The following is a 22,511-nucleotide window of genomic DNA, read 5'->3' on the forward strand; positions in this document are numbered from 1 at the left end:
CAGAGAATTCCACACTTTAAGGATTTCATTTTCAGAACTAACTGTGCTGTCCTTTGTCATCCCTTCTATCTTCTCAAGTGTTTCACGCAGGTAAAGAGGGTACACAGTTGCTCTCCCCTACTTTAAAAGATGACTTTTCGCCCAGGATCCAATTAGACAAGGTTAAACATAAGGAAGTTACCAAAGTTACACTGAATAAGAAGGGCATTTCCACTCACTAGGGAGAAATGAACCTTAGCAAGTGTAGTGTAGTGGCTAAGAGACATCAGCTACCTGCAACTGGAGGATAATAATGCGGACCTACCTGAGAGTTACTGCAGGTATGGGCAAGACAATGCCCTGGCATTATTTTTGAAGTGCTGCATAAATATTAATACTTATTACCAACCCCTGTATAAATACAACAGCAAAGGAATAGGGCAGCAGGCACAACTGAACAGGGAATGTGCAGAGTGATCCTGTGACACTTTACTCAGAATTCAGTTTACATTGAAAAAGGCTTACTTCTGAGAAAGCCTGCACCAGATTCATGCCCAAGTGAAAGAGAGGTGGGGGCGGAACGAGGACAACTACAGACTTGGGGCCCAATCCTATCCAATTTTCCAGTGCTGCTGCTGCTGTGCCAATGAAGTATGCACTGCTTCCTGTGGTGGTGGGGGGGCGGTCACAGAAGCCTCCTTAATGTATGGGAACATTTGGTCCATTACCTTGGGATGCACTGGTGCTGGAAAGTTAGGTAGGATTGGGCTCTAAGGGCCCGTCTACTCAGAAGTAAGCCCCATTGTCCCCAAGTCAGTGGGGCTTACTCCCAGGAAAGTGTGGACAGGACTACAGCCTCAGGGCTCAAGCCTATGCCTGTCTACTCAGAAGTAAGCCCCATTAGTCAGTGGGACTTACTCCCAGGCAAGTGTGTTTAGGACTGCAGCCTGAAGCTTCCACCTGATGCCCAATTTGCAGGGATGAAGCCCCCAAACAGCCAGTTAACCTGCCCAGGACAGAGAGCCTGAGAACGACTGAGGAGCGGCGACCCAGCTTTGATGGCAATGATATGCTACCTGATCTAAGTGCTGGATCTCTGCCCGGATGGCCAACTGCTGCTGCTAGTTCATGGCGGGGGCAGGTGCTCCAGCGACCACCCCGTCCGCAGACCCACCGACCGACCAAGGCAGCCGACAGCAGCCCCCAACAGCCAGCCGCTCAGCCCGGCAGCCAGTGCGTTCCAAGCCCCGGCGCTGTCAGTTCATCCCCGCTCCGGCTGAGGAAGCCCGGGGACACAGGAGGGGGCCGGGCGCAGAGGCCACCCCCATGGAGAGCCGCCGCCGCCCGCCCCTCGCAGTCAACACCCCGCCGGGCCTCCAGAGCTGCCACCGCTGGTGGCGTGCCTGGCACCCTCGCAAAAACCCAGCCCCGTGGCTTTATGCGGCTTCAAACTCAAGAGTTGAAATTCTGTGCTGGGGTGACGGCATTCGTGCCCACAGAAAGGGATTTGAGTGCCCCCTGTGGCACGCATGCCATAGGTTCGCCATCACTGGCCTATAGGGACCCCGATGCCTGCTACAGTGGACGCAACAGGTATCCAACAATTATTTAAATTGCTGATTTTAATAGTACTTACAGCATTTGTATCTTTCTCAGTGATTGTCACAGCAGATTGTAAGAGTCTTATAGACTCAAGGCTGTTCACATGAGCAGCTATACTAATCTTTATTTCAAATGAGTTTTTACAATAATTGTTCTACAATATTTGTAGAACCCTTCACTTCGAGATGGAATTCTTCATGCCATGGTGATAATAACTATGATCCTTCTTCATGGCATGGTCATCATATCTAGCATCTGGGTCCTCCTTCCGAGCTTCCAGAAGTAGCAGCTTCAGGTCGTCCACACTGTTAATCATTATTTCTTTCTTGGAAACTGACTCTCCATACAACTCCGCATTCCTGCAGCATCACTTGTGAGTCCGTCACTGTCGCACAGTCACAGGTCACAACAGTGACTCCTCCTGGCTCCATCCTCTCACTTCAGCTTTGTCAACTTTTTTCAGTCTCTCATCCAGAATTCAACCAGGACCGCTTCTGCTTAGCATTCTTTGGGCAGAGAAAAGTTCTTCATGCTGAGAAAAGTTGCGTTGGGCCAGCATGGGCTCCATCAAGTCTCCAGAGGGCCAGAGGCTCATTGGAAACTGGGAACCCCCGAGGGCCGCAAGTGGCTCCCAGGCCAGGGTTTGGGTACCCCTGCTTTAAATGTTTGTCTTATCACGACACATTGACCTCTATGGTCTTTGCCTCTTGGGATGTCATTTCTGGATTCCAGGAGACTTTTCCAAGTTGTGTGACTCTGTTTGTGGGGCAGCTGGCTCTGCCGGCAGAGAAAAGGGGACAGACAATTCATTACTACTGACAGTTGCCCTAGAAATAGAGCCACAGAACCCAGAAGAGTCTTCCAGAAGTAACACCACAAGTGGTGAAGATTATAGAGAAGACCATAGAGCAGTGGTGGACCTATCCCACCCCACTCCTGGGGCAAAGGTCCGCAGTGCCACCTCTCCCCATTCTGCAAAACTGCCCCCCTATCTTCCAAGTGTGATGGAGCCTCACGTGACTCTATGACTGATTGGGGAAGTCTTCTGAGGCTTCCCCACAATCTTAAACTGTACTTCTGGAAAACCCGTTTGCCCGTTCCCTTTGCCTGCTGCTATAGAGGTAAGTGTGGTGTGACAAGAAAAACACTGAAAATAGCTTGCTCTGCAGATTTCCCCAAACTTTTCCTAGGCAAGCTGGTGATTGTGCTTTGAATGCAGGACTAGGAACCTCTGATAATTCTCTGGGCATCACTCAAAACTACAGTTCCTGAGTTGGTTTGGTTGAAAGAAACCAGGATAGTCAGAGAACCGCTCTTAAGTTTGTAGGTTAGATAGGACTGTGTTTCTCAAACTGTGGGTCGGAACCCACTCAATCTGTCGTGAGCCAGTTTCAGGTGGGTCCCCATTCATTTCAATGCACATTTTATTTTTCATAGACTTGAAGCTACCATGGTATGTGACTGCATTTGGGGAAATCCTACAGATCTGTACTTTGAAGAGGCTACTATGTATATGGTTTTAACAATGATAGTCAGTGGGGCTTACTCATGAGCAAGTAAAGTGGGTAGGATTGTAGCCTTTGGGATGTTTAGGAAATATTTTTTTAAACAGATCAGCGATTGCTTGGGAAGGGTAGGAGGGTTCTTCTTTCTTTTAAATAAATTCTTAATTTATTTAAGGCGGTGCAGATCCGAGCAGAATGGAGCAGCCATGAGCCACTCTGCACTGCCCGGGAACGGGGACTAGGATCTGGCATAATTGCTGGGTCCTGGCCCCGCCTCCTACTCCCTACCTGCTCATCCATGGGCCCGCCCCCCCTCACCCTGCCCCGAAACACCTCCTTCCCACCTCCTCTCTGCCCTCCCCCTCCAGCCCCTGTACTGGTTGAGCTCAGCCAGCGTGGACTTACTTTTCCTCATCGCCTCTGCGCACCTGTGTGACTTACTTCCTCAGAGGTGCAAACATTCTTTATGGCACATTTGTGACGCTCCCAGGCAGGCGCAAGGGACTTGCACCAGCCCAACAAGCGCTTAGGATTGCACTCTTAATTTGATTTTGTTGCACGGAGGGTGCCAAAAATTTTCCTGCTTGATTACGTCACTTCCGGCCATGACATCACTTCCAGGTTAACAACATCACTTCTGGTGGTGACGTCACTTAGAATGACAACAGATTGTCATTCTAAAAAGTGGGTCCTGATGCTTAAAGGTTTGAGAACCACTGCCGTAGTGGCTTTGGTTTGCACAGTGAATAACCTTTTCCATTCCTCAGAGGGAGATAGCTGGGCAAGGCGCTGGCGTTTTAAGCAGAGCAGCAGGCAGGAAGGGATGGTCTCCCTGGGGTGTAGGCAGTGGCCTGCTTGGCAGGCTTTGAATAATGTGGAAGAGTAACAGGGTCTGGAGTAAAATGCAAAGGAGAGTGTCGTGCCCAGGAAAGAGCCAAAGGGCAGGCTGCAGGGTAGGCTTTGGGCTCTATTAAACGTGCACGAGGGAGCTGGGGACAGGAGGAACCACCCGTCAGGAGGCAATTGAGAAGCTGTTGCTTGAGGGTCGAAAAAAAGTGAGTGGGCCCCCCTCCTCGTTTGAAATGTGTTCAGGTGACCCTGTGCAATAGAGGGGGAAAGTCCTTTATTGATCCTGCTGAAGCAGGCAGTTGAAACTTTGCAGAAATCTTCAGGGAAAATTAAACAGTTGATGCAATTTTGACTATTGGAGCCTCCACTGAGTTGATCACTTTAAGAAGTTGTAATGTTTTGTCCTGGTCAGAATGGTTGATAATATTTGAACCTGGAAATTGACTGCAGCTATAGGGGGGATTCATATTTCTGGAGAAAGCTCAGAAATATAACTTCACTGAAAACTTGGAGACATGGAATATTTCATAAAAGGGTTCGTTCCCTAGCACAGAAGTCCAGAAGCAGTGAGTGAGGAAGTAAGCGAGCGAGTGCGCTGGGGGGGGGGGGTAAATTATTTCTTCAAAATTTTCTTCTGGGTTTCCACATCTCTGCTTGAGTCTCCTATGCAGAAATTACCTCCGCCCCCTCCCATAAAACTGACATGCAATGAGCCGTACCTGCTTGGGTTTGCCTTTGTACTTGCGGATGGGAGATAGACGGGTTGTGTTGTCATTTGTGTGCAAGGCAGCCTGATTGCAACTCAAAGGTCCTGCAATTCCTTTAAAAATCAGGAGTGGGAACATTTTTTGGCCCAAGGACCACTCTGGAGTGTGGCAACTGCAGAGGGCCATAATGCATGCAACTTGTGGGAATCAAAATTCTGATGGCTATTGTAGTTCTGTAAATGTAGTGTACAGTATACATTTTTTTGCATTCTTTTTTTGCATACATGACACTTGTTGTCGTCCTTTTAATTTTATTCTGGAGGAGTCCTGGGGGCGGCAAATAGGAAGTTTGTGCCCCTTTGCTTGAAATATTTTGAGACAGTGGGAGTGTATACAGCCATTGCATCTCCCATTCTTCCTACATTGCCTCTCTCACCTACTTTTCTCCCCCTCTTGACTTGAATTCTGTCCCTGCCGAAAGGGACAGGCAGGTTCTCTCAGTTGTGACCTGGCAGCCGTAGATGCGTCTATTCACTCTAGCATTAGCAAATAGCAAAGGAATGACTTGAGGAATGAGCTGTAAGCTGGGAAGTTCTTGGTTCCTGTCTCGCTTCGGTCAAGAACTTGCTGGGTAACTCCAGGCAAGCCGTGATCTCTCTGCCTCCCACCTGCAGTCGTGCTGGGTAATTGACCTACTTTACAGGACTGTTGTGAATATTACTAAGACAATGGATGTGAATAACTTAGAACAGTCTGAAGGACTAGATTTATATATATGCTAAGCATGTTTGGGGTGTGGTTTCTTTAATCTAACCCCCCTGTTTTTTAATTCGGTGCATTAAATTACATTTAAAGGGTAACGAGCTGACTTATCTTTGCTGTTGGTTCACATTTGCTACATATAAAAATAACTATGGATCTCGGTGCATCACGGTTCTTTGTTAGTTGTGTAGCAGCAGGCAGATAAAATTGAGAGAAATTGTGCCGTCAACAGTTTCTGGTGCCTTCAACAGGCAGGGCACTTTGCAGAGGAACTAGACAGAGGAGCCTGCCCCTATTGAATGCATTGAGTAAAGCACTAGTGTCGATCTGGTGTGCTGGGGTTGGAAGTGTATCTGTGGGTCAAAGCTGGGGGTTTGCAGAAGGTTCCTCTTCCCCTTTGCAATTGCAAGTATAAGTTTTTCATTTTTTCCTATAAGCCATTAAAAGACACATTGTGAAAGGATGCCGGGGTGGCATATCAGAGTTTGCAGTATTTATGCTTTGCATAAGTTCCCTCCCTCCATATAAGGATCCTCTCTGTAGCAAGATCACACACACCCCTCTCTCCTCCACTGCTCACTGCCTGTCTAAAGTGAAAGGCAACTCCTGCCTGAATCACACACATATGAGGAATATTCTTGGAATGTGTGTGTTGCAATCTGGTGTTTCCTTAGGAGGTGGCAGTTCTGAGGAGCGAAGGGGAGGGGCCAGGGCAGGACTATCAGCTGGGCAAGTCCTTATATTTATCAAGTTTCAGAGGGCTGTCATTGTCCAGGGAATGGGGAAGGCTCCTGCCTTAACCATGTTGGTTTCCCTTCCAAATTGCAGATAGTACTTGGAGACCGGCGGAGAACCGTGTGGTGTTGACCTCGGTGAGCATGTATAGAAAGCTGCAGGATCCTCCGGTGCCCAAGCTCGCCATCTGTCTGGAGCTGGAAGACAAGGTGAGCAGCGAGATGGGTGGCTGGGACCAAGCTGGGTCTCCAACAGAGCAGGATTTTCTCCAGGGCTTGCCCGACTCATTGGGCTTCTTACCTACAAGTAGCGGACGGCTCCTCAAATCTGAATCGGAGGACTCTGGGGTGGAGATGGCCAGCAGCGATCACTCCCCGTCAACCCCTGTAGGGTCTGAGAAAAGCTTTTCCCTGGACTGCCTGGATGGGTTTCAGCCTTCATCAGAAGACACTGCTCCATCACCACCAGGGCCCCAAGAGACCTGCCCTCAAGGACCACCGTTGCATGGACCAGCTCCTGCCTCGGATCAGGCCTACCACCGGAATCTCTCAGTCAGCAGGAAGCTGGCGCAGGTTGTGCAGCGATCCCAGAGGCACCGCTTGCCTGGCCGGGCCACCAGGCCGCTGGGACAGAGGCCCCAAAGCCTCGAGGATTTAGAAGGACTTAAGCCTTCTAGCTTACCCAGGACCATAGATGGGCATGTGGCAGTGGCTGCCACTGCTGGAGGATCTTGTGGAGCTTTCTCTGACTGCAGCAGCACCCCGGAGGAACAGAGCACGGCAGAAGAGGTCCGTGTAAGTAGAAGAGCCCAGCTACTCTACAGCATAGCATGACGGGGGGGGGGGGAATGTTGCTTCTTCGTCTTCCCTGGATTTTTTGCCATGGGGCTTTTCTCCCCTCCCGGCCACTTGCGGAAGGGGAGGCATCTTGCAACCTGAGAAGGGTCTAAGGTGGGAATTTGTAGCACTGGAATCGCAGAGCACTGGAATCCCAGGAGTGCTGGGATCACGGCTGCATGGCAGTTGAGCATGTTATCCCAGAGTGAACTGATATCTGCGCACGCCCACTGACTTGGGCGTGGTGGTTTCGTATGGGAAATGCTCTTCATTCCACCCTCTGACGACACCTGGCTTAATTGCCTCTTGCTGGAATGTGATCTGCTCCTTGCCTCTTAGTCAGAGACTCATTCATTCGCTCCTGATCTGATTGTCCATGGGAGGTGCTGAGGCTGTAAGGTCTCCTTTGGAGTCCAGAGCTTGCTTAATCTGGGTTCTGGTTACCCATATTCCTACCTAGTAATATTAAGCATAAATATTTCTCAATGGTAATGTTAAGTAATAGAAATTCCAGTTGCTGGAATCCAGGCTGGCATCTGAAAACCTCATGCAGTAAATGCAGATAAGTTGCCAGAGTGGGAGAGCCAATGCTGCTCCCTTCATCGACTACCAGATCATAGTGTGGCCTCTGAATGCAGTGGCTGGCAGCCCAGTCCTGTTCAGTGAGACCCCTAATAATGCTGCTTCGTTTGGCGTTGCTACAATGCTCTTTGTCCCGTGTTGATCGACAGCTGCCACAGCCAATGAGAACAGTGGTGTAGCTATAGGGGGGCAAAACAGTAAGTACTGCAGGTGCCGTGTAAGCAGCTCCTCCCCCTCCCTGTCGGAGCCATCGCTCAAGCGCCTGGACATTGCTATCGCTGCCCAGAATGGCCTCAACGGCAACTGGGAGGGGCTGCTTACATGGTGCATTGCGGAGCCTGCAGCACTTACCATTTTGCCCCCCTCTAGCTACGCCACTGCTAGTCAGGCCAATGTATTCTGGCAAGTCAGCGCCAGTGGTCTGCCTTATGTCCTGTAGCATCAGTTTCATGTCTTTTTTTTTTTTTGAGACCGTGCTGTTTTCAAGGATCAGATTTGCCACACTGTCAAAGTAAACTCACTGGGATTTATTCTTGAGTAAACACATGTAGGATTGGGGTCTGTGGGTGGATTGTCCCTGGTTCAGATTATACCTTGGTTATCAGTTTGATCTGCAGCTTTAACCCATTTTTACCTGGCCCACAGGTGTGCACATTTAGTCCTTGTTGCATATATGCAATGTAGGGCAGAAATGGCGTAAGCAAGTCTCTCTCTCTCAACTGCAGCCTTCATTAGGATAGGAATATTTAACTTGACTTGCAAAGAGTACAGAGATTCTGTATGTGAAGTGCTTTGAATACTACATAAATGCTACCTAAATGTTAAAATTTTAGTTAGCAAAGTCTGTTAATGACAACAAGATACATACCTCTGTTTGAAAGCCTTTCTCTGTTCAGAGGTAATGTCTGTATGATGGTAAGGATGAAAGGAGACTGGGGATGGTTGGAGCTGCTTTTCAAAGAGTCTTGAGTCGCCTTCCTTCCTCGCCTACCTCCATTTTATGTGGTAGGCAAGGCTTTAAGAAGAAACAGTGAAATAACATGCATTTGAGTTTACGTAATTTCATACTCTCTTGCTTTGGCTTTTGTCCAGGTAATCAAAATACTTTACCTGCGATGTTCTCAAATAGCCTTTCTGGGAGGACGTCCCATGACCATCTTGAGATTTTTGTCCCGGTGCCTCAGTTGTGGTCACTGAGGTCAGGAGGATCTCTTCTCTCCCCCCCCACTTCAACTTCCTCTGAGTCACTGGGAATGCTGCAGCTAGAGCAGGAGCATTGGGTAATGTGGACTAGCAGCTTGTAAATCCTCCTTTGGGAAGACCTGGTGGATGGGTTTTACTCAATGTCTTTATTGCGTTTTTATCCTGCCCTTCCTTCAAGACGCTTAGAATGGCAAACATGATTCTCACAGATCCGTTTTATCCTCACAACAGCCTTGTGAGGTAGGTTGGGCTGAGAGATGGCATCCAGGATGTGTTCACCCAGGGAGCTGTGCTGCTGAGTGGGGTTTTGAACCTAGGCTTTTCCAATCCTATACCACATTAGCTCTTACTTTGAGTACCATTTAGGGGACTGGGGATCAGTCTTCTGGATTCTCCCCTTGCCTTGTTGTGTATGTCTGAATCCATGTGCCGGGGCTGTTGTGTGTCTTGCTACTGCATAATTTGTTGATGCTGCCTTGGTAGCATGTAGCACATGGTAAGCCTGTGAGGTGGGTCTGATGCGCGTATAATCTGTATTTATGGCATTGGGGCAGAACTTTATTTTCTTGCCTCTTCTGCACAGCTCTAGGATGGCCTTGTCATTCACCCTAAAACTGTTTGGAAAAGCAACTCTTTGGGGCACGGAATAGATGGGGGTTGTTAGTGGGAAGGGTCGTGCCCCCCTGCTTGGCTCCTCCAGTATCTCCTGTTTTCCAATCCTGCTGCAAAGAGGGCCTGGCCACAAGGTGCAGGAAAAGGGTTTGCGTGAACAGATTTCCCTCTGTATCTGTGGGTCCGGTATTGGTGGTTAACCTATCTGTATTTCCCACCCACCCACCCCCAGCACCCATTACCTTCTTTTTTTTCTTTAGTACCAATGGAAGCACATGATCTCCCTTAAAAATGGACCAATTTCTTGCTTAATCAATGAACGCAACTTGCAGGTAAGGCAGCCTGCATGCTAGAGGGACGAGTCTTCATGCTTCCTTTTAATGTTTGCTGCCCCCTCCCTCTAGTGTGCAAACTGCCTACCTCCATGTCGCATTCCTTGATTAATAAAGAACCAATTCCGTTCTGAAGAAAGAAACATGTGTACTTCCACTGGTACTAAAGAAAATTGTAGATGGGCGCATGGGAGCGCAGGACATTGCTCTTTATATCAGATTCCTCCACATCCACAGTTTCCATATCCGCGCTGGGTGGGCGGAATGAAACACCATGGATACAGAGAGCCTGTATACAGCCTGTATATCGAGTTCATTTTTGGAATGTGGCTGGGGTGTGCCCGTGTGTGGTTATGGAGCTAGTTTCTTAGCTGTCTGTGTTCTGGCAGCTTTTGGCTGTCACTGAGCAGAGGGCCCGCATTTCTGTGTAGGGCACTGGTGCAAGGATCTTGCCAGCATGGCGCCAGTCAGAGCATAGGAGAGGAAGGAATGCTGTGGGTGTGGGCTTTCTTGCTCGGGGCACGAGCCTCACTCGTGTGGCATCCATACTAGTTCAAAAGATATGCATCCACCTGTGTACAGATTGCCAGTACAGTCTGTACATGCATTTATCTGTACAGCAGAGGGGCAGATGTCCTAGTTTCAGAGGTCAGGGGATCTAGAACATGATAGCGTCATCCAACATGACCTTTATAATATGCAGGTTTTTCTAGCATGTGGCTCTTAGGAGAACAAGATTTTAGTTCCTATACTTGCTGAGAACCTGGAAGTACCTTGACAGTTTTTGCTAAAGGCTTTGAAACCAGAGCTGACTGGAACAGAAGGCATGGAAGAAAGGAAAGTGGTGGGTAAGTGTTACAAACATTCTAGCCCACCACTCTGTTCTCCACCCTTCCTCTTCTGCTCTACTTCCTCCTTCCTTTTTTCCAGGAGTAAAGGAAAAGGAGTGGTGGAGCCATGGTTGGTGTGCCATTGGCAAGGAGGATGTCATTTGGTGTGGCATTTTGGGTACAGGGAAGTCTTGGGCCAGTCTTGTGGTGGGTACTTCCATAGTAAAAGAAGGGATACCTCTTTTCCAATATGCTCTTATTGTGGTTTCTAGTATGTATTGCCCTCTGCCAACACTCCCATGACCTCAACTTGCAATTATGCATGCAGTCCAGCATTTTTAGCCTAGGAAGGAGAGACTCCTCATCCATCCATCTTGCTCATCACGGTCTCAAATACTGTACTATTTGAAATAAAACATGTCAATTTTTAAAAAAATGCAAACATGCTTGATTTGAATAGTTAACTTGTCATGTAGGGTTTATCAGTTGCAGAAGTTGAGATGTACAGGGACTGGGGATGCAGGTGGTATTCTGACATGCAGGTAGGGCTTGCTTGCCCCCTAAGACTGCCTGAGGTTGTCTCGGGTAGCAGATAGGTGGGGGTGCCTGTCTTCACTGCTTCCCCTTCTGCTTCCTGGATATGAAAAGAGAAAGGGGAACAGAATGGGAATATGGAGGAGAGGAGAAGAGAGTGGTGGGCTAGAGTGTCTGATGCTTTAATCCAGGGATTCTCAAACTTCCCCTGCCACGATCCATCTATTCTGCAACAGAGGGCACCGCAACTCACCTTCTTCAGTGCCAGGCTTCCACAGACCTCTGAAAGCAAACAGAAGTCAATTTCACAAACCCAGAAGTGACTTTCTGGCTGTTTCTGGAGGCCTGCGGCCCCCAATAGCATCTGGAGGGCTCAAATTTGGAGCCAGCCAGATGCACGGTTGGGTGGGAAGGCTCAACCCAGGACCCACTAGACATTGGGTAATGACTCACAGTTTGAGAAACCCTGCTTTAGTCCACCTCTTCTGTGTGTGTGTATGGGTGTGGGGGAGAGAGAATTTGCCTCTGAAGCCTTGTATGTCCTCTTCTGTAGGTGCTAGATGGGCCTTTACTGACCATGCCCGGGCAGGGCCTGCGGTACCTGGAGCACATCTGCCAGATGCTAGAGAAGATAGCAGAGCTGCAGCGGGCCAACCTGCGACTTCAGCATCAGCAGCAGGTCATGGAGTGCAGAATCCGAGCTCAGGAATCTGAGAATGTAAGTGGGCAGGTGCTGGTGAGACAGGGCTACAATCCTAAACACAATTTATTAGGGTATTAATCCCACTGAATACTGGTGGATCTTGAGTCTAAATCAATATGTTTGTATGTAGCATGGCTACTTATTTGCATTGAGGGGGAGGAGCTGGGCAATCTTCATCAAGTGGGGAGCAGAGTTGTCAGCAGTTTTTCCAGCCACCCTGGAATAACCAGAAGGGTGGGGAAGGAGTGTAGCTCAGAGGTTTGCATGCGAGGAGTCCCAAGTTCATTGCCTGGCAGGGTCTCCAGATGAGACTGGGAACCAACAGTCTGAAACTCTGAAGAGCCTCTGTGCTTCACTGCAGGCCTAGATGGACTAATGGCATGATTTGGCCTATGGCGGTGTGTGCTGAGGGTTCATCGGTCCTTGGTAGAGCACATGGCATTGCTTGCAGAAGGCCCTGAGTTCAATGCCTGGCCTTAACTCCAGGACTGGGAAACAGCTCTGCCTGAGATAGTGCAGTACCACTGCCAAGATTTGTAGGCAGTGCAGGGCTAGAGACCAATTGCATACCTACAAAAAACAAAACAAAGCAAAAAAAAACCCCTTTTTTTAGTTGTCAAGCATGTTGGAACATTCAGATATTTTGGGTGTACTGAATTAAAAAATAGCACTGGTTTTGCCCGATTGGCTCAAGTTTTGGGGGTACGGCATAGCCACTTTATGTGCCAATTTAAGCAGCCTCCTTGTGAGAAAGCCATGGTGTTGCCTTCCTCACAAGAATGCTGCTTGAACTGGCACGTAAGGTGGCTATGCTGTACCTCCAAAACTAGAGCCAATGGGGCAGAACCAATGCTATTTTTGAATTTGGCACCCTAACTGTACCCAAGAATAGGTCTAACTTTTAAGACAACATGTGTGTTGGCCTTAAATCTTGAACCCTGGGTTCCTGGAAGGGTTTTACTGCAGGGATACCTGGAAGGGGCTCTAACTTAAGTTCTGATAATGTTTATCTGGCAGGAAGTCCCTTCTGAAGAAGATCCTGGACAGACAACAGTAGAATCCTTGCCTGAGGATCCAACCACTCCTGAAATGGCGGAGGAAGAGGAGGATCCCAGTGCGCTAGGTTCCTGGCGCTCCCACCACTTTCGGCCACGTTCTGCCTCAGAAACTGTGCTGCGGAGCCCAGCCCGTAATCTGGGTGAGTAGCCAACTTCTCATGTGAATTGCAAGGCCTGGTCACTAGCCCTTTTTTCTCCTGCCTCTGTCAGGTGGGGTCTGCTTCTTGAAAAGAGCAGTTCAGCAGCTCTGTAGGGAAGATGATGGAACTGGGCACTTGTCAGTGTTTTTGGTGGCTCCCAGTTCCAGTTTGCGGTTCTTACTTAGATGACAGTATCTCAAGACCAGTGGTTCTCAGACATTTCCACCATGCAGCCCACCTTCAGTGTGGTGCTCAGCAACCTGGAAGTGTGTGATGCTCAGCTCAGCTCAGCTCTCTTCAGCTCGCTCTGGGCCAAATTGCTTCGTGTTCTCACTGCGGAAAATGTGCTTGTTGATGAGAACACACTCTGGAGGTGGACTTTTTGCATGTAAAAATGGTTGTGGATGGTATTGGTCCTGGACAGCATTGCGATACCTACCAGAAATCAGGTCGCGACACACAGTTTGAGAAACATTGCTCAGTCTAGACTGTACTACAGATTATACTGTTAACCTGCCCATCAAATAACTACTTGCTTTTGAAACCTTATTTAAAACCTTTACACACAATTTTAGGTTTTAAAAAAATGTTATGTGTGTGGTATTAAATATTTGTAGGGATGAGCCAGAGCCACAGAGCTGAGACTCAAGTCAAGTCCTGAGTTTTCACCCTCTTGACTTGAGTCGCCCACGAGTCATAATGGCAGCTGTCACAACTTGTCCAGAGCCATTTTTCAAGTCATTTTGACTCGCGTCTGATGGGGAAAAAAGCAAGCAAGACGCACACACACAAAACAGAGTCACAAGCTTACACAAAAGTGAGTCTTGACTCAAGTCTATTCAAGTATTTTCATTTTTAGGATAAAACCCCCGAGTCCTGAGTCAGTGCACATGTTTTTGACACCCGTGTCCCAAGTCCATACGAGTTGCGTGTCCCGCATGTCCTCAGTCCATATGGGACATGTGTGTCCCAAGTCTGTACAAGTTGCCAAAAAACACGTTTTTGCAACTCGAGTCTGAGTCATATAAGTCTCAGCCCATCACAGTAAATTTGGTAATGTGTAACAAAGAGACTTTTCTCGGGATGGGGGAATGCAAGAATGCCACAGCTGTGGCCAGAAAGGGTGCAAATGAGGGTTTTTTGGGGGGAGGCGCACATGTGCCATTGCAGTGGGTGTTGGGACTGCTTTACAGGGCATTGCAAGAATTCCAGTTGTCTTGTGATTGTGAGAGCTGTAGGATTTCTAAGCTTACTGGGTGACAACAGGATGTGTGTGTGTGTTTCTTGAAAGGCTAAAAAAGGAGAGGCAGGAGGTTAAGGAAAGTTGTAAAGAAAGGAATGGTGATAAAATGTAGGGCTGGGGGTTCTTCTTGACCCTAAGGGGTTTATATGGGCTAGAGGAGGTGGAAGAAGAGAAGGCTGGCCTATTACTGATGCTGGCTTATTGGTTTGGTGGAGGTGGACTCCTTCCTATTTTCCTGTCTGACTCCACTGCTCCTCCCTTTTTGCATCCAGAGAGCAGGAGAAGTATGGAGGAGAGGAGAGTGACAGACATTCTAGCTTCTCTTTCTCCTCTCCTCCTCATCTCTTCATCTGCTTCAATCCTGCCCCTTGAATCCAGGGAGTGGGAAAAGGAGCACTGGCAGGTGGTGTGCTCCCTACTAAGGGTAGGGCAGGGAAGATGGTGACATCTGACTTGCTGGCTCCAGTGCCAGGAGGTCTTAGGCTGGTCAGGAAGCATAAACCCCTTCCTAATGTGACTGCAGAATAGTAAGAGCTGGGGTGTTAGGCTTCTGCCGTGCTTTGCAGTGTCAACATAATATCTTTTCACCATCACAGCAGGGAACAAGCCTGATGGCCCGAGGACAGCGGTGGCACACTCTGCCAGTTCGCCCAGCTTGTTGGATCAGCCGGATGGGGGCTCTCAAACCTTGCCATCAGGCATGAAGCTCAAGGTGAGCGGGGGTGGGGCGAGCGATGGGGGTTTGTCTAAGTGTCAAACCTGAGTATGAAACGAGGAAAAACATCTTCTAAATAAAAAAAGTCCTCTTTGAGTAATGCTGAGTGTGAAGTGACCTTGAAGGAATGGAACTGATGCCATTTAGGGCACAATCCTAACCAACTTTCCAGCACTGGCATAGCTGTGCCAGTGGGGCTTGTGCTGCATCCTACAGTTGGGGGGCAGTCATGGAGGCCTCCTCGAGGTATGGCAATGTTTGTTCCCTTACCTCGAAGTTGCGTTAGCTTTATGCTGGTGCTGGAAAGTAGGTTAGGATTGCGCCCTTAGTATAAAAGCACAATCTTGCCTGCTTGAGATGTTGTTGTACAGGTGGATTACCCTTTATCTGGACATCTGAAATTATTAGTCTGGGCAGCCAGACTATTCTGAAATCCAGATATTTTTGTCCAAGACTTATTCTCTGAAGTGTGAACACTAGAAAGTCTTGTGCTCTTTCCCATGTGCAGTGCAGGGTATAGACTGTACGTTCTATGCTCTGTGGTACATACCTGTATAGGGATTGCTGAAAAATGTCAAAGAAACCTGCAGGCACCTATATGGGTAATTATATATCTATCCCAAGAAGTCTGGATAAGGGATTGTCACCTAGGCCCAGCCCAGGAGGCCAGGAATCACCCTGGAGCAGGGGTCTCCTCAGGGGTTAGGGCCTCCTCGGGAGTAGAACCTGGGCACTATCAGGACTGGGATCCCAGGCAAGTCACTTCCCTGGGAGTAGGCCTCAGGGCCTCCTGGGAGCAGTCAGCAGCCACGTGGGCAGAAGGGTTGGGGCTGGACCAGAACAAGGCTAGCCTCATAAGGAGGCTGGAGAGCCGAGGGAGAGGCCTCTCCTCTCCAGTTGGGAGAGGGATCGCAGAGGAGGCCAGAGGGGGTAGCCACCCCGGCCTTATTCAGCCGACAGAGGCTTCAAGGGGAACTTGGCTTGCCTCAGCCCTGGAGAGAAGGGCCAGAGGCTGGGAACCACCCAATGCTAGACCCGCCTGGGGCCCAGGGGTGAAAACCGGAGAGGCGAGGGTGCTGCCCCAAGGACCCCATCTCAACTACCCCCATTGGAGGCCAGCGTATCAAGGGGCAAGACCGGAGGTTCAGGGGGCCCTCCAGAGGACAACTAAGCTGACCCCCGACAATGCTACAACAGCTGCCGGGAACCCCTATCCCTTTCCAATGGGCACTGGTCAGGGAACCCTGCCGGAACCCGCAAGGGGTCGGGAAGGAGTGGGGAACGCGCATATTGTTCGCCGATGCCGTGTGTCTCTGTAGAGCAAAGGGGCCTGTGACGTAACAGGCCCCATGAATGTCAAGAGTTTAACCAGAGTAAATCGTCTGTACAAATCTGCTGTATCTGCCTCCCGTCCTTCTTTCCGCCGACAACCTGCGCGCATCGTCCGGGTCCTCGGGCACACCCAAAGGGGCGGGGTCTCCGCCCGCCATGGACATCACAGGGATTCTCCCTAAGTATTAACCGTCGGAAAGAGTGTGTGCAGATTAATCTGGAAAAAAACACCCACCCCCTGGTTCTGTACTTGAAGTAAATAATGTGGGTTATTTTACAATGCAGGCTGGCAGCTTTAGGCTGCAATCCTGCATGTTCTTGTTTGGGAGCAAGTCCCAATAAGCTTACTTCTGCATAGGATTGCACTGTTGTACCTGGTTCCCTACCTTTCTTAAAAAAAACAAACCCAAAACTACATGACAGGCAGAAATAGAAGACGTGCTGCATTTCCCCATCATGTGTCCTCAATGCTAGGAAAAGGTGGTGCTGTTTATATCCCTGCCTATCATGCAACTTAGTTAAAAATGCATCTTTTAAAAATATAGTCGACTGCAAGTATAAAATTATACTTGGTCCTTCTGCATCTGAGGCCCCTCATTCTGCCCTCTTAGGCCCCAGTTCTAGCTCCTGCTACCAGCGCTGATGCAGCTATGCAAAAAAAGGCTTGGTTGCATCCTATGATGGGGAGGGGGGAGATCAGACAGTCTGCAGGATGTGAATAAAAACATTTCCTATCTCCAATGGGTCTCTTCAACATAACCCACCTATTTTGGTGGTGTTTGTCAGAGGAGAGGGATAGAGTGGATAGAGAGAGGCTCTTTTCCCTTTCACACAACACCAGGACCAGGGGACATCTGCTAAAATTGAGTGTTGGGAGAGTTACAACAGACAAAAGAAAATACTGCTTTAGCCAGTGTGTAATTAGTCTGTGGAACTACTTGCCACAGGAAGTGATGATGGCATCTCACCTAGATGCCTTTAAGAGGGGAATTTCTGGAAGAAAAGTCAATCACAGGTTACAAGTCATGATGTGTCTGTGCAACCTCCTGATTTTAGAAGTGGGTTACCTCAGAATGCCAGATTCAGGGGAGGGCACCAGGACACAGGTTGTGTCTGTTGTGTGCTCCCTAAAGCACTTGGTGGGCCACTGTTAGTTACAGGAAGCTGGACTAGATGGGCCTTTGCCTCATCCAAGGAGCAGGGGGTGGTCTTATGTTCTTATGAGAGAAAAGGTGTGGGAGGGATAAGATCTGGCATGAGCCGCTGCCACTTCATCCACCTCCTCCCTGCCCCTGGTTCTTCCCCCTCCCTCCCCAGAAACTTCCCCAGTCCTCCTACTCCCTCTCCTTCCCTGCCCACAGCCTGCCCCACTGCTGATTTACCAGCACCAAGAGCTCCAGAGAGGCCCCTGTCATGCGACTGGCACCACTTGCCATTTCCAGCAGCGACCCTGTGGCATGCTATACAGTGTCACGATTTGGGTCCGACAGCACAGCCTGATCATAGGACCTGGCTGTTAATGAAGTCAAAAAGGCAAAAGCCCCACTCCCGAAATACAGATGTCCCCCCTTTGTCTGTGGATCTCGTATCCACAGATTCACTTATCTGCGGTTCACTGCCCCTCTCCACTCATTACTTATCTATTTTCCTTTGCTGTGGCACCAAGTACAACTCACTCTTCCTTTATAGCCTGTCATAGGATGGTACAAGAGGAACATGAGAAGCAGTCATCTGGAATGCTAAAGGAGGGAGACTAAAAGGAAGAAGCTTCCTGCTTCCTATTGGTGTTCTCTTAGTCTCTCTCCTTTCGCGTTCCAGAAGGCTGCTTCTCAAGTTCCTCTTCTAGTGTTGTATAACAGACTGCAAAGGAAGAGACAGGCACCACAGTAAGTATAGGGTTCCCTTCTGTCCACCATTTCAGTATCTGCAGGGGTGGAGCCTGAGAACGTATCTCCCACTGATATGGGGGGGGGATTACGACACACATCTGTACACATTGAGGCTGTGTTCACACCTTGGGAACAAGGGCTGTGCATCCAGCAAGGGAGAGAACTTGGGTCACTGATCTGACAAGGCCATCTAAAGATGACATCTGGACTATGTCTATGGGAGGTTTGTTCTGCCATTGTATTGTTTTGCCAGGAAGAAAATAAAACAGGTGCCTCTTCATCTGTCTTAGTGGCCTGATGAGTTGGGAGGCTATACTTTCTTCTCAAGTTTGTCCTGCTCCCCCTTCCTTCCTCAGTTGTTTTCCTGGTCTCTGTTTTTTAAGACGGAGCCTGTTGGGGCAGAGACCAAGCTGGACATAAATCAGTTTTATCGATAAAGTGCTGTCCTCACGGATAGTGCTAAATATGCTTCATAAACCTATTGAAGACTAGATAGATACCAGCAATGCCAACTGGAATGGGGCCACTATTCCTATGTGCCAGTGCCATAGTGGAGATAGATGTGTAACACAGGGATGCAGGAGAAGAATGCCACCAATATCCATGGCTGTGGCATCAGGACAAGCTTTCAGTTCTTTGCCAGCTCTGTGTTTTTTCTAGCCTTCTTCTAACTCAGGGATTTTCAACCCATGAGCTGTGATTTTCAACACATTGGTGTGCTGTGAAAGGTCCACAGGTGTGCTGTCGGAGTTTGGAGCACAGTGCTTGAAAGTCACTGAAAAATTCTTCTGGGTTCTGTGGCTCTAATGAGCTGGTTGAGGAAGAGAGTCAGACAATTCGTTACTACAGACCAGTGGTTCCCACCCTGTGGGTCTGTGGCCCACCGGTGGGTCCCAACCCAAGTTTTAGTGGGTTGCAAAACTGACAGTTAGACTAGACCAGTGATTTTCAATCTTTTTTTTGTCTCATGGCACACTGACAAGGTACTAAAATGGTCAAGACACACCATCAGTTTTGGGACAATTGACAAGGCACACCATGCTGTTGGTGGGGGCTTATACTCCCCAATGGTCCTATTAATAAATGACCCTGCACCAAACTCCCTTGGCACACTTGGGAACCATTCACAGCACACCAGTGTGCCACTGCACAGTGGTTGAAAAGGCTGGACTAGAGTAGACAATTAGATTGGATTACTGGTATGCTCATCAAGGTTAAACAATCCTTGGGGGGGAACGCTACAGCCACTGAGGCTTGAGTGGTTGTAAAGCTTTTTTTACGTTGGGCTCTGATGCTAAAATGTTTGGGAACCGCTGCTACCGACAGTTGCCTAGAAACAGAGCCACAGAACCCGGAAGAGTCTCCCAGAAGCCAGAATGACATAACAAGAAGATCACAGAGAAAACCATGGAGATCAGAGTGCCATAAGAAAAGCCATGAAAATCACTGGTCTGGCTCCATGGCTTACATTCCCTAGTGTTGCCTTCTTGTTGCTGTACTCCTGAAGGAAGAGCATAGGGGGAAGTAGTAGAACTGCCAGCATGGATGCTCTACCACCATTTTGCTTTTCTGTTCGGGCTTTTGGTGTTTCTCTCTCCTCATTGTTCTGTGCCTGCACCTTTCAGAATGAACACTCCCACTGGAGCAAAGTCAAAGTGCTGATCAACAGAATGACACGGAAATCTGTGCGGGCTGCTGAACCGACCCAACTTGGCAAGCCTGCCTCTGGCAGTGGACAGTGTAGGTAAGCTGCTCCTTGTGGGATGTGGCACTGGGAACCCACCAGAGCCCTACCTGATCCTCTTGGGAGAATGCCCCCCGTAACAGAGAATAGGAAGTTGTCAGGGGAGAGGTATGGTCCTTCCTGTTCTTTGCTTGGGGTGAGGAGGAAGGAGAGTGTGATTGGCCCAGGGGTAGTGCTCTGAACCATCATGTTCATGTTGACTTTGTGCCTCCACTCCTACCATGTTGGCTGGCTTGTGTTGAAGCATTTATTTTTATTTTTCACATTTTTATTCCACCCTTCCTCCAAGGAGCTCAGGGTGGTGTACATACTTCCTTCCCTCCATTTGTCCTCAAAACAGCCCTGGGAGGTAGGTGAGACTTAGTGACTGGCCTGAGGTTACTCAGGAAGCTTCCTGGCTGAGCAGGGATTTGAACCTCAATCTCCCAAAACCACTACGCCAGCTTGGCTCTCATGAGGCAGTTGCCAATTTGTGTGTAAAACAGGTTTTTGTGCTTAGGGCTGACAAGTTGTAATCTGACATTTTTTCCTCTCTACCCTTAAACTGGCTGCTGAATCGGGAGATGAGGCAGGTGTGGGTCCTCCCTCCCTCCCTCCCTCTTTTTCCCTGCCTGTCCTTTTGCTTACCCTCTTTCTTGCTTTCTATGCAGCATACATTGGAATCCAGGGGTAGTGTGACCTCCACCACCTCTGGGCTGAAAATCCCCCAGAACAAAACCCTTGCTGTACTCCCCATGCGCTGTAGTGAAACTCAGAAGTGTGGCACTTCTGGTTTCATTGACAAGGACCCTGTGTCTCCTTGCTGTAGGGAGTGTAGCTATTCTAGCCCCAATAAAAATGATGAGAGAATGCTATTTGCACAGTCATAGTGAGTTACTCACACAGGCTCAATTCAGGCGTTGCTCATAACCATCATTTAGTGTTGTGAAAATGAGCTGAGCCTTGGTCTTCCATGCTTCTCACTTTGCATGTGGGAGACTGGAAGTTTCCACTTTGGGTTTTGAATAAGCCACAGTTTCCCCTTATAACGGAACTCTGCTAACTGTGGTTTCATCTAACTGTAGTTCGTGAAAATGAACCAGGAAGAACGGAAATTGGTGTGTTTTGAATTGGCCACTCTTAACAGTAAACCACGGTTTCCCAAGTTTGGGCACAAGTCTGGAAACCGAATTATTCAGAACCGAAAGTGAAAGCTTTCCATGTCCAAGGCTAGCATTGCAAGAATGAGCTATAGCAAAGCTCTAGGTGAGTATTCCATCTGAACTGGGCCATCATCTCTGCCATCTTCACATGTTCATTTCTTAGGTTGTAGTATGCGGACAGTCATGTGCCTGACTTTGGCACAGCAGGGCTGGGCCTGGGGTTTGAAACATGAGCTCTCTTTTTCTTAGCTGATTCTGTGTTTCATTTTGGGTGAACTGCTGCCTTTTAAGCTCACCCAGGTGTAAGGGATGAAATTCTGCTAGTAACTGTCTAGCAGTTTGCATGTTGCCAAATCCCCATAGAAGGGGTGTTCTGCCATCTATCTTCCTCACCCCTCTCTGTTTCCCTTATAGAACAGACATTGTGACGGACAAACAAGGATCCCACCCCAGGCGGCATTTTCTGCCCACCCTGGGGGCAAAGAAACACAGATCGAATCCTCTTTCCATGAGGTGAAGCAGCAGGACCTCTTGGAGACACAATGGATTTGCAAACTCAAGTTGGCACTAACTGTCCTTCCTTATGTCTGCATCTGTCTGCATCTAAGGTGCTCTGTTTGCTTCAGTGATGTTTGTGGGATTTAAATCCTTTGCAGTGTGAGAGGAGGAAAAAAGGAGGAAGAGACTTCCAGGCAAATTAGGGAAGCAAGAGCCCAGTGCAGACGTCTCTAGTTGGTTTCATCCCATAGAATGCAGATAGATGTATTGCTGTCCCCAGAAGCTGTGGTTTGCAAATTGGGAGCTAACCTTGTGAGCTTGTGCTCCCTCCTCTGAGTTTCTGGGGCAATTGTTCTCTTCCTTTTCCATCCCCTCTTGGCAATAATCACGGTTTCACATTGCATTGATACCAACACGTAGGTCCGTGGTTCAAAGCAGATGGAAAACCAGGTCCCCTTGTAACCATGGTTTACAGTAACCATTGTTAGCAAGACTGCATTTGAAGTGAAGCTGGCTCCCATTTTGCCTGCATCAGCACTCAATTGTATGGCTAATCCTCACCAACCGTGGTGTTTTTTGTTTTTTTTAATCCCCTGCATTCTGTTTGAGGCAGTTCCCACCTGAGGCTGGTCCACTAGAGTGAGCTGGTTTTAGGTGTGCCTCAGACATGCCCTCCCCACATGTTATTCTACAGGCATCCCTGCTGTACTATAACTAGGGCAGGTTTCCCTTCATTGTGCTGCTTTCCTGAGGCTGCATTCTCATTGGCTAGCTGGGACCATGGGCACCCACTACTTCAGGAAGCTGCAAGTCAGCAAGGAAGAAGGCGCTGAGATTTTTCTTCCTAGAGTCTTCTGCCACCCCATCTCCAACAGGAAATCCCTGTGTTGCAGAATGTGAAATGATTTAATGGTCATGCCTGATTTTGGTATTATTTCTTGCCTTTCCAACTAGTGATTTGACTAGTTGATCTTGTCCT

At 48.7% G+C, this 22,511-nt stretch overlaps 1 protein-coding gene across 1 annotated transcript in view; it reads left to right on the forward strand.

Moving 5' to 3' along the window:
• Positions 1-21,551, forward strand: part of C11H8orf58 (chromosome 11 C8orf58 homolog) — a 34,531-nt gene extending 12,980 nt beyond the window's left edge. Inside the window, exons 2-9 of the mRNA XM_066639653.1 lie at positions 36-90; positions 958-1,517; positions 6,233-6,933; positions 11,622-11,786; positions 12,789-12,969; positions 14,809-14,924; positions 19,774-19,892; positions 21,449-21,551. Of these exons, the coding sequence (XP_066495750.1) occupies positions 36-90; positions 958-1,517; positions 6,233-6,933; positions 11,622-11,786; positions 12,789-12,969; positions 14,809-14,924; positions 19,774-19,892; positions 21,449-21,551 (2,000 nt within the window). The remainder of the gene's footprint in view (positions 1-35; positions 91-957; positions 1,518-6,232; positions 6,934-11,621; positions 11,787-12,788; positions 12,970-14,808; positions 14,925-19,773; positions 19,893-21,448) is intronic.
• Positions 21,552-22,511: the final 960 nt, after the last annotated feature.

The sequence above is a fragment of the Tiliqua scincoides genome, chromosome 11, assembly GCF_035046505.1.
Source record: "Tiliqua scincoides isolate rTilSci1 chromosome 11, rTilSci1.hap2, whole genome shotgun sequence".
Classification (NCBI taxonomy): domain Eukaryota; kingdom Metazoa; phylum Chordata; class Lepidosauria; order Squamata; family Scincidae; genus Tiliqua; species Tiliqua scincoides.